General features: G+C 41.9%; 1 protein-coding gene across 2 annotated transcripts; it reads left to right on the top strand.

Annotated features, from left to right (window-relative positions):
- The first annotated feature begins 2,187 nt into the window (after positions 1 to 2,187).
- Positions 2,188 to 12,138, top strand: HNRNPA2B1 (heterogeneous nuclear ribonucleoprotein A2/B1). 2 transcript variants are annotated; one of them, XR_006387134.1, is made up of 12 exons: positions 2,188 to 2,347; positions 2,748 to 2,858; positions 4,806 to 4,952; positions 5,032 to 5,242; positions 5,344 to 5,445; positions 5,535 to 5,612; positions 7,155 to 7,217; positions 8,315 to 8,431; positions 8,509 to 8,634; positions 9,144 to 9,232; positions 10,434 to 10,542; positions 11,969 to 12,138. XR_006387134.1 is itself a non-coding variant. In XM_044272982.1 (11 exons), the coding sequence occupies exons 1-10, from the start codon at positions 2,342 to 2,344 to the stop codon at positions 9,212 to 9,214; spliced, it is 1,032 nt and encodes a 343-aa protein (XP_044128917.1). In that variant the 5' UTR covers positions 2,189 to 2,341; the 3' UTR covers positions 9,215 to 9,232; positions 9,408 to 9,880. The 2 variants fall into 2 exon arrangements, 1 of the variants encoding a protein (XP_044128917.1); XM_044272982.1 differs by lacking the exons at positions 10,434 to 10,542; positions 11,969 to 12,138 and adding an exon at positions 9,408 to 9,880 and having other exon boundaries at positions 2,189 to 2,347.
- Positions 12,139 to 12,495: the final 357 nt, after the last annotated feature.

Raw genomic sequence — 12,495 nt, 5'->3', positions numbered from 1 at the left:
GAAATCTGGATTTTCAGTGCAGAAGCAATGCAAAGGGTGAACTCTGGGGCAAATCCACGTCAAAACCCGCCACAAGATCCACATCTGACTCTACACCGCTGTGTACACGTGGCCTAAGCGCTTACTCCACACGTCCATGTCCGATCTTTCGTGTGCATTCCATGTTTCTTTCACCCTGATCAATAAAGGGCTATTCTCATCTGTAAGATCAGACATAAGGAACTGCAGCGAGGTTCTGGGATTGGGCATATGAATCTGTTGAAGGGTCACTGAGCTTTCAAAAGACTTTTGATGTCAGAGACATATAGTACGTTTTTTCATCGGTGGGAGTCTGAATGCCCCCTAATAAAAAGAATTTCTCTATAGGAAGACCTGCATTGAATAACACCATTTAGGAGCTTCAAAAAGAATAAAGGTTTGCTATGTAAATGCTTACTGGACTGATAAATGTACTAATATCAGGGAAATCACCGTAATATGTACTAATAGAAATGTACTAATATCAGGGAAATCACCGTAATATGTACTAATATAAAGATTTATGTACTAATATCAGGGATATCATTGTAATATGTACTAATATAAAGATATATGTACTAATATCAGGGAAATCACCGTAATATGTACTAATATAAAGATATATGTACTAATATCAGGGATATCATTGTAATATGTACTAATATAAAGATATATGTACTAATATCAGGGAAATCACCGTAATATGTACTAATATAAAGATATATGTACTAATATCAGGGAAATCACTGTAATATGTACTAATATAAATGTACTAATATCAGGGAAATCACCGTAATATGCACTAATATAAATGTACTAATATCAGGGAAATCACCGTAATATGTACTAATATAAAGATTTATGTACTAATATCAGGGATATCATTGTAATATGTACTAATATAAAGATATATGTACTAATATCAAGGAAATCACCGTAATATGTACTAATATAAAGATATATGTACTAATATCAGGGAAATCACCGTAATATGTACTAATATAAAGATATATGTACTAATATCAGGGAAATCACCGTAATATGTACTAATATAAAGATATATGTACTAATATCAGGGAAATCACCGTAATATGTACTAATATAAATGTATATGTACTAATATCAGGGAAATCACCGTAGTATGTACTAATATAAATGTATATGTACTAATATCAGGGAAATCACCGTAGTATGTACTAATATAAAGATATATGTACTAATATCAGGGAAATCACCGTAATATGTACTAATATAAAGATATATGTACTAATATCAGGGAAATCACCGTAATATGTACTAATATAAAGATATATGTACTAATATCAGGGAAATCATCGTAATATGTACTAATATAAAGATATATGTACTAATATCAGGGAAATCACCGTAATATGTACTAATATAAAGATATATGTACTAATATCAGGGAAATCACCGTAATATGTACTAATATAAAGATATATGTACTAATATCAGGGAAATCACCGTAGTATGTACTAATATAAAGATATATGTACTAATATCAGGGAAATCACCGTAATATGTACTAATATAAAGATATATGTACTAATATCAGGGAAATCACCGTAATATGTACTAATATAAAGATATATGTACTAATATCAGGGAAATCACTGTAATATGTACTAATATAAATGTAGTAATATCAGGAATATGCATTACAGTAATACATATCCCTGATACTACATTTATATTAGTACATATTACTATAATATAGTTTCCATCATAGAAAAAAAAGCCATTACTGGGACATAACACCACTAATGATGTATTATTAATATTAGACATTTTATTAATATTATTATACATTCCCATTTTCCAGCCTCAGACAATGGACGAGTGCATTCCCCCATTCCTCGCCTTCCTAGAATCCCACCTCCCCCCACGGACTAGCATCGACCGGTCTTCTTGTTTCCTTAGGGCGTAACCTGATTCACAGAACAGCCGGCGGCACTAGTCCCCCGCAGCCTCCATTCACCAGCCGCTGTGTTACGCAAATTGCGCGACTCCTGCTGTTCCAGCATTGTCATTACAACGAGCAGGCGCCAGAAGCGCCGCGGTTAGGACCCGCCCACTGCCCTTGTCTCCGGGAGAGCCCGTCGCTCGCCATTGGTTTTGCCCACACGACTTGGTGACGTCGGAGGGCGTGGCTAGGCGCTGGCTAGGGAAAGTTCTGGAAGGAGGCTGCGCCGGTCGCCATTAGCGCTGAGCCGTCGCTCGGGACAAGCGGTCGTGTCGTTTTCACCGTTAATTTATTTTACTTTTCTTATTTATATCCCGGTTTGTGTACGTCCGGTCAGTCATGGAGGTAAGTGCTCGCTGGGCTGCTGTGGCTGTTACTGTGTTTCCTCAGGTCGGCTGCGCGCCCTTTGTTAGACGCGTCATGGCTGCGGAGGTGAGAGAATGAGCTCGGAGCCGGTGAGGGCGGCGGGCGCTTGCCTGGGAGCGGACTGCGTGTGTGGAGGGCGGCAGATGGAAGGGTCTTCTTCTTTCCGTCGCCCCGGCCGCCATCTTGTCTTCTCTGCCTCAGAGAACCGTGATGGCGGCCGTCCTTCCGCTCCCTCGCCCCCGTGCCTGCGGCCTGTCTCTCCTGTCTGCTTAGTTAATGCTGATCGCTGTATTTCTTCACAGGGGGTTTCACGTTTTACTATTTTTATAATCTGGATAAATTCTTGTTATATGAAGTAACCTCTTTTTATTTATTGCAGAGGGAAAAGGAACAATTCCGCAAACTGTTCATCGGCGGGCTCAGCTTTGAAACGACAGAAGACAGTCTCCGAAAATACTATGAACAATGGGGGAAGCTGACGGACTGTGTGGTGAGTGCTGGCTTCAGTATCTGGTCAGTGGGGGTCTGACTGCTCTTGTTACTGCAGTAGACCACCACAGAGCGTGGCCTGTGCGAACGGCTGACTGGGGGGGATGCTAGCTGTCACCAGTATTAACCCCCCCCCCTTCTGTCACATCTGCCATCTTGGTTCCTTGGCATCTTTTACCAGACAATAGAGCCGCACGCCTTCAGTGCAGTTATGTGATGCCTTATACCAGTGATGGCGCCAGTATTAATCCCCCCCCCTGTCACATCTGCCATCTTGGTACCTTGGCATCTTTTACCAGACAATAGAGCGGCACGCCTTCAGTGCAGTTATGTGATGTCTTATACCAGTGATGGCTAACGGTACTTTCACACTTGCGTTAATCTTTTCTGGCATTCAGTTCTGTCCTAGGGGCTCAATACCGGGAAAAAAAAATCATCAGTTTTAGGGTCCGTTCACACGTCCGCATCCGTTCCGCAATCTTGCGGAACAGGTCCGGACCCATTCATTTTTAATGGGGCCAGAATCTGCTGTCTGCGTTTGCGGATAAAAGGCATTTTCTATGAGAGTGCTGGCGATGTGCAGTCCGCAAAAGGTGTAACGCACATTGCCAGTGTCCATGTTTTGCCAATCCTCAAAACACATACGGACGTGTGAATGGACCCTTATCCCCATGCATTCTTATTGGAGAGCAAATCCGTTCAGGATGTCTTCAGTTTAGTCACTGTACGGTTTTTGAACCGAGAAAACCCGGGCCACTTGCCCGAATGCCGGATTTCGCATTATTCTCCATTGAAATGCATTAATGCCGGATCCGGACCCAAGTTTTCCGGATGACAACTGGAGAAACGGATCCAGTATTGCAATGCATTTGTGAGACGTATCCGGATCAGTCTACAAATGTCCGTTTGCATACAGATTGCCGGAATCCAGCAAGTAGCCTAACTTCCAGCAGTGGTGAAACTACAACTCCCAGCATGCTGCATTTCTATGGAGTTCTGAGGGCAGCCAAGCAAGTGTGCATCTAAAGCCTCGCGCAGATGTCCGTGGAACGCGGTCTGTGAGATACCGGACTGGCATTGCAGGAGCGCACAACGTCATAGCAACCAATGATGCCATGTGCTCCTGCAATGCCAGTCCGGTATCTCGTGGACAGTGTTCCACTGACGTCTGCATGAGGCTCTAGGAGTCGTAGTTTTACCACAGCTGGAGTGCCGGAGGTTAGCCATCACAGCCTTGTACAATGGTGATCCATGCTGACTACTCCTTATCTTGTATATTCTTGTTACCTTTGGTATATAGGGTGTCGGAGAGACCCATCGTCTGTTGGCTAAAGTGCCAATCACTGTGCGAATCTGACCTGTCCAGTTGACTGGATGGCAGTGCATGCAATACAGCATTTTCCCTGCAAGGGGAAGGCTTTACTCTGTGTAGCGTTGCCCCTGACCTGCCTCAGTCTGTCTTTCCCTTTGGGGCTTGTTCACATCAGCGTTGTTCTCTGTATAGAAACTGTGCGGCTTCTGTTTGTATAGATCGTCCAGTCTGTGTAATTGATGGAACAGATATATGGAAAGCTGCACTGATGTGGACAAGCCCTTGCAATTTTTTTCCTTGCTGAGGCCGATGCTGTAGTAGCAAAGCCTTGATTATTGCCCAATTGGTTTGTAAGGAAATGGTGAACAATGACACGTTTTTGTGCATTCACATGACCTATTTTCAGAAGCTTCATCTCTGGGTTAACATCATGTTCCCATCATCCACTCCATTTAAGTAATACACAAATACAGATACAAATTGCATGGTGTCTGTTTGCATTGGTTTCAGATAGACTTCTTTGTTAAAAATCACAAAGTCGATGGGGCCATCTGCAGGATGGCAGGTGGCCCCATCGCTGGGATCTTGACTGGTCACGATCTGTTATGTGAATTTATTTCTGTTTCCTCACCTCAGGTTATGAGGGACCCTTCAAGCAAAAGATCTAGGGGCTTTGGATTTGTGACTTTCTCGTCTATGGATGAGGTGGACGCTGCGATGTCTGCCCGGCCACATTCTATTGATGGAAGAGTTGTAGAGCCGAAGCGTGCTGTTGCACGAGAGGTAATTACAGGGATGCTTTTCTGATTCATTGACTGTCTTCTGTTTTATTGGGTTGTCTCACTGAAGTTTTCTTTCCCAGGAATCTGCTAAGCCTGGCGCCCATGTTACAGTGAAGAAACTTTTTGTTGGTGGTATCAAGGAAGACACAGAGGAACATCACCTTAGGGAGTACTTTGAAGAATATGGAAAAATTGAAACCATTGAAATTATTACAGACAAACAGTCTGGTAAAAAGAGAGGCTTTGGCTTTGTGACATTCGATGACCACGATCCTGTTGACAAAATTGTCTGTAAGTCGACTGTTCTGGTGCGGTTTATTTTTCTTAAAGGAGGAATATTTCTGAGAATATCAAGCTAAAGTTGTTTTTTTTTCTTTTTCTTCTTCTTGTAGTGCAAAAGTATCACACCATAAACGGACACAACGCAGAAGTAAGGAAGGCTTTGTCAAGACAAGAAATGAATGAAGTGCAGAACACAAGGAGTAGCAGGGGAGGTATGTTTTCTGGATGTTCATAAATCTGTAATTGTATGGGTGGTCTTTATGCTTTAGAGCTTTTTCTAAATCTGTATTTATTCTTGTAGGTAACTTTGGATTTGGTGATTCACGAGGTGGTGGAAACTTTGGTCCAGGACCTGGCAGCAACTTCAGAGGAGGTTCTGGTATGTTATACTAGATCTATAGTTGTAGTAGTATTTGTGTATAAGGATACACCCAAGGGTCCATACACCCGGCCGGCACCTCCATAGAAATGCCTATTCTTGTCCACAATTGCGGACAAGAATAGGACATGTTCTATTTTTTTTTTTTTTCCGGAGCCGTGGACCGGAAGATCCGTGGCGCACATAGTGTGCTGTCCACATCCATTCTGTCCCCATAGAGAATGAATGGGTCCGCACCCGTACCACACAATTGCAGATGTGTGAATGGAGCCTTAAGGAGTTCTCACCATTGAAGGAATGATGATAGATAATAAATAAATGAAGCATGTTTGCCATTTACATGCTGTGGAAAAAACTATTAAAGGGGTTGTCCAAGTTATATTTATTGATGACCTATCCTCAGGATAGGTCATCAATATCAGATCGGCGGGGGTCCGACACCCGGCACCCACTCCGATCAGCTGCTTGAAGAGAAGGCGTGCGCGGTGTCAGCGCTGCCTCCTCTTCACTGTTTACCTTCTAGCCGTTGCATCTGCAGTGGTGAGCAGGTGTAATTACACCCAAGCCTTCCTATTGAAATGAATGGGACGGCTTGGGTGTAATTACACCTGCTCACCACTGCAGATGCAACGGCTAGAAGGTAAACGGTGAAGAGGAGGCAGCGCTGACACTGCTCACGCCTTCTCTTCAAACAGCTGATCAGAGGGGTGCCGGGTGTCAGACCCCCACTGATCTGATATTGATGACCTATCCTGAGGATAGGTCATCAATAAATATAACTTGGACAACCCCTTTAAGTTATGTACATAGTGTGATGCCGCGCATGCTCAGTAACTCCTCAGCCAGGTCTCTGCATAGCAATCCTCTGTTTACTGCAGAAGAGATAATAAAAATGGCTTTCCCTGATGAGGCGTCATTATGGATATGGTGATCTGTCCTTAGGATAGATCATCAATATTAAATCACAGAATGAAGCTTTAAAGGGAACCTGTCACCAGGATTTTGTGCATAGAGCTGAGGACATGGGCTGCTAGAGCCTCTAGCACATCTGCAATACCCAGTCCCCATCGCTCTCTGTGCTTTTATTGTGTAAAAAAAAACAATTTGATACATATGCAAATTAACCTGAGATGAGTCCTGTACATGAGATGAGTCAGGGACAGGACTCATTTCAGGTTAATTTGCATATGTATCAAATCGGTTTTTTTACACAATGAAAGCACACAGAGCTATGGGGACTGGGTATTGCGGATGTGCTAGCGGCCCTCTAGCAGCCCATGTCCTCAGCTCTATGCACAATATCCCGGTGACAGCTTCCCTTTAAGTACAGGTCTGTTCTGTGTAGTGTCTGGGCTGCAGTAACATTACATCACCATGACAGAATAGAGTTGCGTCTGGCTCCATTTTCTGTTCTGCTGTGTTTGGTCATAGATATTGTTAACCCATAAAACCCCTATAAGACTGCATCTTTATTTAGCAGTTAAAATGATTGAACAGTTGACATTTATTTGTAAAGCAATTTTTTTATTTTTATGATGATAGATGGCTATGGTGGTGGTCGTGGATATGGTGACGGATACAACGGGTATGGTGGTGGTCAAGGAGGTACGTTTTCTGGCTAAACTAATATAGAGATATAGCTTTTCAAATGTTATTGGTGCCTAGGTATTCCTAATTGTATATTTATGGCACATCAATATGCCAGAAATGTTTGATAGGGGCAGGTCCCTCTTCTAGGACCCGCTCCTGGTCCCCCATTGTAAATGGAGAACGAGCTGTGCATGCACAGCCTTCTCCATTCACTTGTATCAGTCTTGCAGTTATAGCTGCATATGTTTGAGAGATGGGTATAACCATTTTATTGCTTGTAATAAAGCTCTATCGGGAAATATTACGTGCAGCAGATCTGTTACAAACATCTGAAATGTTTTGCCATTTATCCTAATGTAGTTGTTTTTGCATCAAGTACTTTGTTTTCTGACAGCCCCATTTAGATGACTGGAAAGTTGCAGAAACTTTGGCAGCAAATTAGCCAGATGTGAATCGCTCCTATACAGCGATCCGCACCATTGAAATGAATGGGGCGGCTTGGGTGTAATTACACCTGCTCACCGCTGCAGATGCAACGGCGAGAAGGTAAACAGTGAAGGGGAGGCAGCGATGGCACAGCACGCACCTCCTCTAACAGCTGATCGGCGGGGTTGTCGGACCCCTGCCGATCTGAAATTGATTACCTATCCTGGGGATAGGTCATCAATATAACTTGGACAACCCCTTTAAAGAGAATATCCTCAAAAAAAAAAAAAAAAAAAGCATTTTCTAAGTTAAATAAACTTCTTTAATTTTAACATTTTTCTATCTCGCAATGTACGGGATGGCCGCACAGCGGCTGTGTGCATGAGCCCTAAGCAGGATGAATGCTTGTGGGTTACACTGTAAACTATTCTGACAATGTTTGCCTGTAGTCTCCCAATGTACATAAAGTAACTGGATGGTAAGGTTTGAGATCTTGGTTTTTGTATGCTGATTATGTTCAATTTATACTATGTATTGGTATACACTCACTGGATAACCGTGACTGGTGCTCAAGGTTAAAAGAAACACCCCTTGTTCTTAATTTTATGTGGTTCCACATATCCTCGAAATGTTTTGAGTGCAAGGTCAATTTCCTAACCACATATGTTCACTTTATGTTCCGTCAGGTGGAAACTTTGGTGGAGGACCAGGATATGGTGGTGGACGAGGTGGATATGGTGGTGGCCCAGGCTATGGAAATCAAGGTGGCGGATACGGTGGAGGTTATGACAACTATGGTGGAGGTAATGTGACAGTCCTAATGCTTATTTATGTTTTTCATGGAGTGAAGCTTGTGCCTGACTCTTGATTGTCGCCTTAGGCAACTATGGTGGTGGAAACTATAATGAATTTGGCAACTACAACCAACAGTCTTCAAATTATGGCCCAATGAAGAGTGGTGGTAATTTTGGTGGCAGCAGGAGCATGGGAGGACCATATGGTGGTGGTAAGATCCAAATATTTGTGATTGTCACCTTTCTTCTAAGAAAATGAATTTTGGGGCACCGTTTGGGTGTGTGAACACAGTTCATAGTGTTACTTACAATGGCAGATGGGGAACATAAAGCACATTCATTGGGATTGGAGACTCACTAAAGAGAAACCATCCAATACAGGCCCTGTTCAGAACCCTCTAGATAGCAGTCTGCTGCCTTTTTTTTGTTGCCATATATAAGCCAGACAGAGGCCAAAAGTATACTGACTAATGGAGCCTAATGTACGCATTTCCTGGGGTACATGTTTAACAAATGGCCCGCCGGTCTAATGTTTTATGCCTATGCCTTCCATGCCCTGTCTTCTGACAACGAGTTTGAGACGCCACTGTAAAAATTAGTTTGGTGACCAGTCCTGCCAAAATTGGTGTTTGGCTGACATTTATCTAATGTGTGTGGATTTGAGCATATTTAAGTGTTCTAATTTTTGCTTTTTTGTTTTTTTATTTTTTCCTCTCCCCAGGAAACTATGGTCCAGGAAGCGGCAGTGGAGGCGGTAGTGGAGGTGGATATGGAGGAAGAAACCGATACTAATTTCCAGACTCCTCCTGGGTATGTGAGCTTACTAACTGGGTGCTGTAGCTGTACGTTTTCTTTTTTCTTTCTTTTTTTATGAGCACATTCAGTTAGCTACAGGCCAAGCTTATCAGGATAGTATTGTCTTTAAACTGGCTAGATGGATCGTTTCATAACCTATTCTTTTTACTCTTTACTTCTGTTGAAACAGGCTTCACTGTATAAATAGGAGAGGATGAGAGCCCAGAGGTATCAGCGGCAGGTTATCGAGATTACAAAGTTTAAGGAGTCATTATCTCAGTCATGCATAGAACATGCAGTGATATGACAGAAGACACCAGAGCAGATGCAGAGAGCCATTTTGTGAATGGATTGGATTATATTTAAATACTTTACCTTACAATGGAGGAAGGACTGTAAAATATGCCTTTTGAGACAGTTTAATAGGTTTTTAATTGTTTATTTGTAGTGGTCTTTGTAAAGAGTGCAGCAGCATTCCCTTTTTATAATGTTCAATTTTTAAGTTACAGGTAACGTGAAGCTTTTTTTTAAGATTTCTGAACGGTTCAAAACTAGCCAGGATCATGGTGTAATATGAGACTTTATTTTTTCCTTTTAAATTTCAGTGTGTGTATAGTTAAGCTGTTGTACACTTTCATTTAATAAAATAATTCGAAAGGAAAACTTTGTCTCTAGATGTATGCCTCTTTTGCAACAAGGAAAGGAATAGCAATGAGTGTCATGTTACCGTTCTATTAAGTGTCTTGTGTTTTACAAGTCGTAAGGAGAAAGTATTTAGATAACGAAGGGGATCTCTGCAAAGAGAAGCTCCTGTTCAGATCTTTTAGATGAAGCTGCTTCTTCCATGGCAAGTTAAAGGCGATATGTCCAGCGGGGTACTCAACCCAGAGACACAGGTCTAGTTCAAGAGAAGCCTTGAGAGCGACCTCTAAGTTCAGTTTTTTAACGCTGAGCTAAAGTTCTGGAAAAAAGTTTTGTGCTACACTAGATTTAAGGATGTCTACGAAAGCTGAGGGGGTAGAGCAAAGTAGTGCTAAGCTTCAGTTAAACCTCTGTAGGTAAGATCTTATTTTCTTTCATTTAAAACAGACACATGAGTCTACAGAATAGTAAATGCTCTAGCTTTTAACCATAATTTCTCACTTTTAAAATACTTATCTACTAACATATCATCTGCAAGATTCTTAGTACGGTTTTTCTCTTGCTGGAATTCTAGCAGTGCCTTGAAAATGGACAAGCAGTCTGACAGACTGAACTACGGACGTTTAAACCATTGAAAGCGTGAATGTGGTCCAGACTTCTGCAATTCCTACCGAATGTTACTGGTAAATATTCATTTGGCAGCATGTCTTTTATTCTGATAAGCTTTTAAACCCTTGAGGGGAGTCTGTCGCCAGCGTCCTTGCTATACGTGTTGCTTTTCTTTTGTTGATCTGAGGTTCTGTTCCAGAGTTAGGCTTTTTTCACACTGGCGTTTTGAATTCATTGGATCAGTTCAGCCCCAATGCATTCTGAATGGATAAGGATCCGTTCAGAGTGCATCATTTTGCCCTCTGTTCAGCCTCCATTCCTCTCTGGATGCGGACACCAAAACGCTGCTTGCAGAGTTTTCATGTCCGCCTGGCGATGCAGAGCCAAACAGATCCGTCCTGACTTACAATGTAAGTCAATGGGAGCGGATCCGTTTTCACTGACACAATATGGTGCAATTGAAAACTGATCAGTCCCCCATTAACTTTCAATGTAAGTGAGGACGGATCCATTTTGACTTTGTTCTTCATAATGCAAATGGATCCGTTCTGAACAAATAAAATCGTTCGCATTATAGGTGCGGATCCGTCTGTGCAGATACCAGACAGATCCGCACCTAACGCAGGTGTGAAAGTAGCCTTATACTTTTCCATAATGGGCCAGGTTGTGGTGACGAGAAGCCCTCCTTTTCCCAAATGTCAAATTTGCTAAATAAGAAAGTTTCACAACTCTGGAGCAGAGCCTCAGATCAACAAGGATAAAAAAAAAAAAAAAAAAACTTATCAGCTGAGCTATGTATGCATGCAAATAGATGGACAGGCCCCCCCTCCCCAGCTGAATCTGACTGGCATTTTGAAGTTCAGATGCTAATTTTATGAAATTGCCCAGCTCCATTAGGATCCTCTGCTGTCAGCCATGTGTTAAAGGAAAAAGCTTGTCCCATGTTTAGCCTGAACCTTCTAAAGCTTGTATTGCTTGGTAAAACCTCACTTATATGCAAGAACCATGACCAAAAACACAGTGCACTACATTTAGGGCAACACATTTGAAAAGGCTCCAAGTATATCCACCCTCCAACAGTGCAAACAGAAGATTATTCCCATTTACGGTGGGTGCACACGTAGTGGTAAAAGCCACTGGTGGGTTGTGCCACCAACTATTGGTAAATAAATTGCTTTGTGGATTTCAGATTTCTCCAGTGAAAAGTGAAAATCTGCATCAGAAATTATGTTGAGGGTTTTAGAATCCACGCTGGGCAAATTTACAGGGCCGTTGCATGCCATCTACAACAGGTGATCCACAGGACTTCTGCATTTGCCATTAGACAGTTTAGATGCCAGAATCGTATTCCATGCCAACCTTGCTGTAGGAGAATGTTGCACAAAATGACTTTAGCAAGATCTGCGCTAAGGGCAGTTATCTGGTCACGGAGGGACGGGACTAGTTGCCACTAACACAACTATTAACTTTTATATTTTTTTTATTTTTTTTTCCAAACAGGTGATTCTGGAGCAGGTTACACTGCATTTGAAGATCTGAAGCTCAGATAATTTACTGGAGTTATTTTTGGCCAATTTCTATGAAATTAACAGTATTTTATAAGTTTCAATTTTGAAATATTTAATTATATATTTTTTTTTATAAATCTGTAAATAAAGATAATTTACTTATCTATTGTATCTTAGTGTCAAAATTACTTATGTCCCTTCTCGCTTATGCTTTACCACACTTGGGGTACTTTTACACTAGCATTTTTCTTTTCCGGCGTAGAGTTCCGTCCTAGGGGCTCTATACCGGAAAAGAACTGATCAGGTATATCCCCATGCATTCTGAATGGAGAGCAGTCTGTTCAGGGTGTCTTCAGTTCAGTCAAAAAAACTGATCAGGCAAAAGATAAAACTGCAGCATGCTACGGTTTTATATCCAGCTAAAAAAACTGAAGACTTGCCTGAAGACTTTTCCATAGGAATGTATTAGTGCCGGATCCCTCTGACTTTTCTATAGGTTTAATTTTCAGAAATGTGACC

This window comes from Bufo gargarizans, unplaced genomic scaffold (genome assembly GCF_014858855.1).
Source record: "Bufo gargarizans isolate SCDJY-AF-19 unplaced genomic scaffold, ASM1485885v1 fragScaff_scaffold_320_pilon:::fragment_4:::debris, whole genome shotgun sequence".
NCBI lineage: Eukaryota > Metazoa > Chordata > Amphibia > Anura > Bufonidae > Bufo > Bufo gargarizans.
The sequence above is the reverse complement of the archived record's forward strand: the minus strand, read 5'-3'. Positions and strand labels throughout refer to the sequence as shown.

Coding starts and splice junctions, on each gene's coding strand:
- HNRNPA2B1 (XM_044272982.1), top strand. Junction 5,613..7,154: donor CAACTTCAGAGGAGGTTCTG/GTATGTTATACT, acceptor TTATGATGATAG/ATGGCTATGGTGGTGGTCGT. Junction 8,635..9,143: donor GGGAGGACCATATGGTGGTG/GTAAGATCCAAA, acceptor TCCTCTCCCCAG/GAAACTATGGTCCAGGAAGC.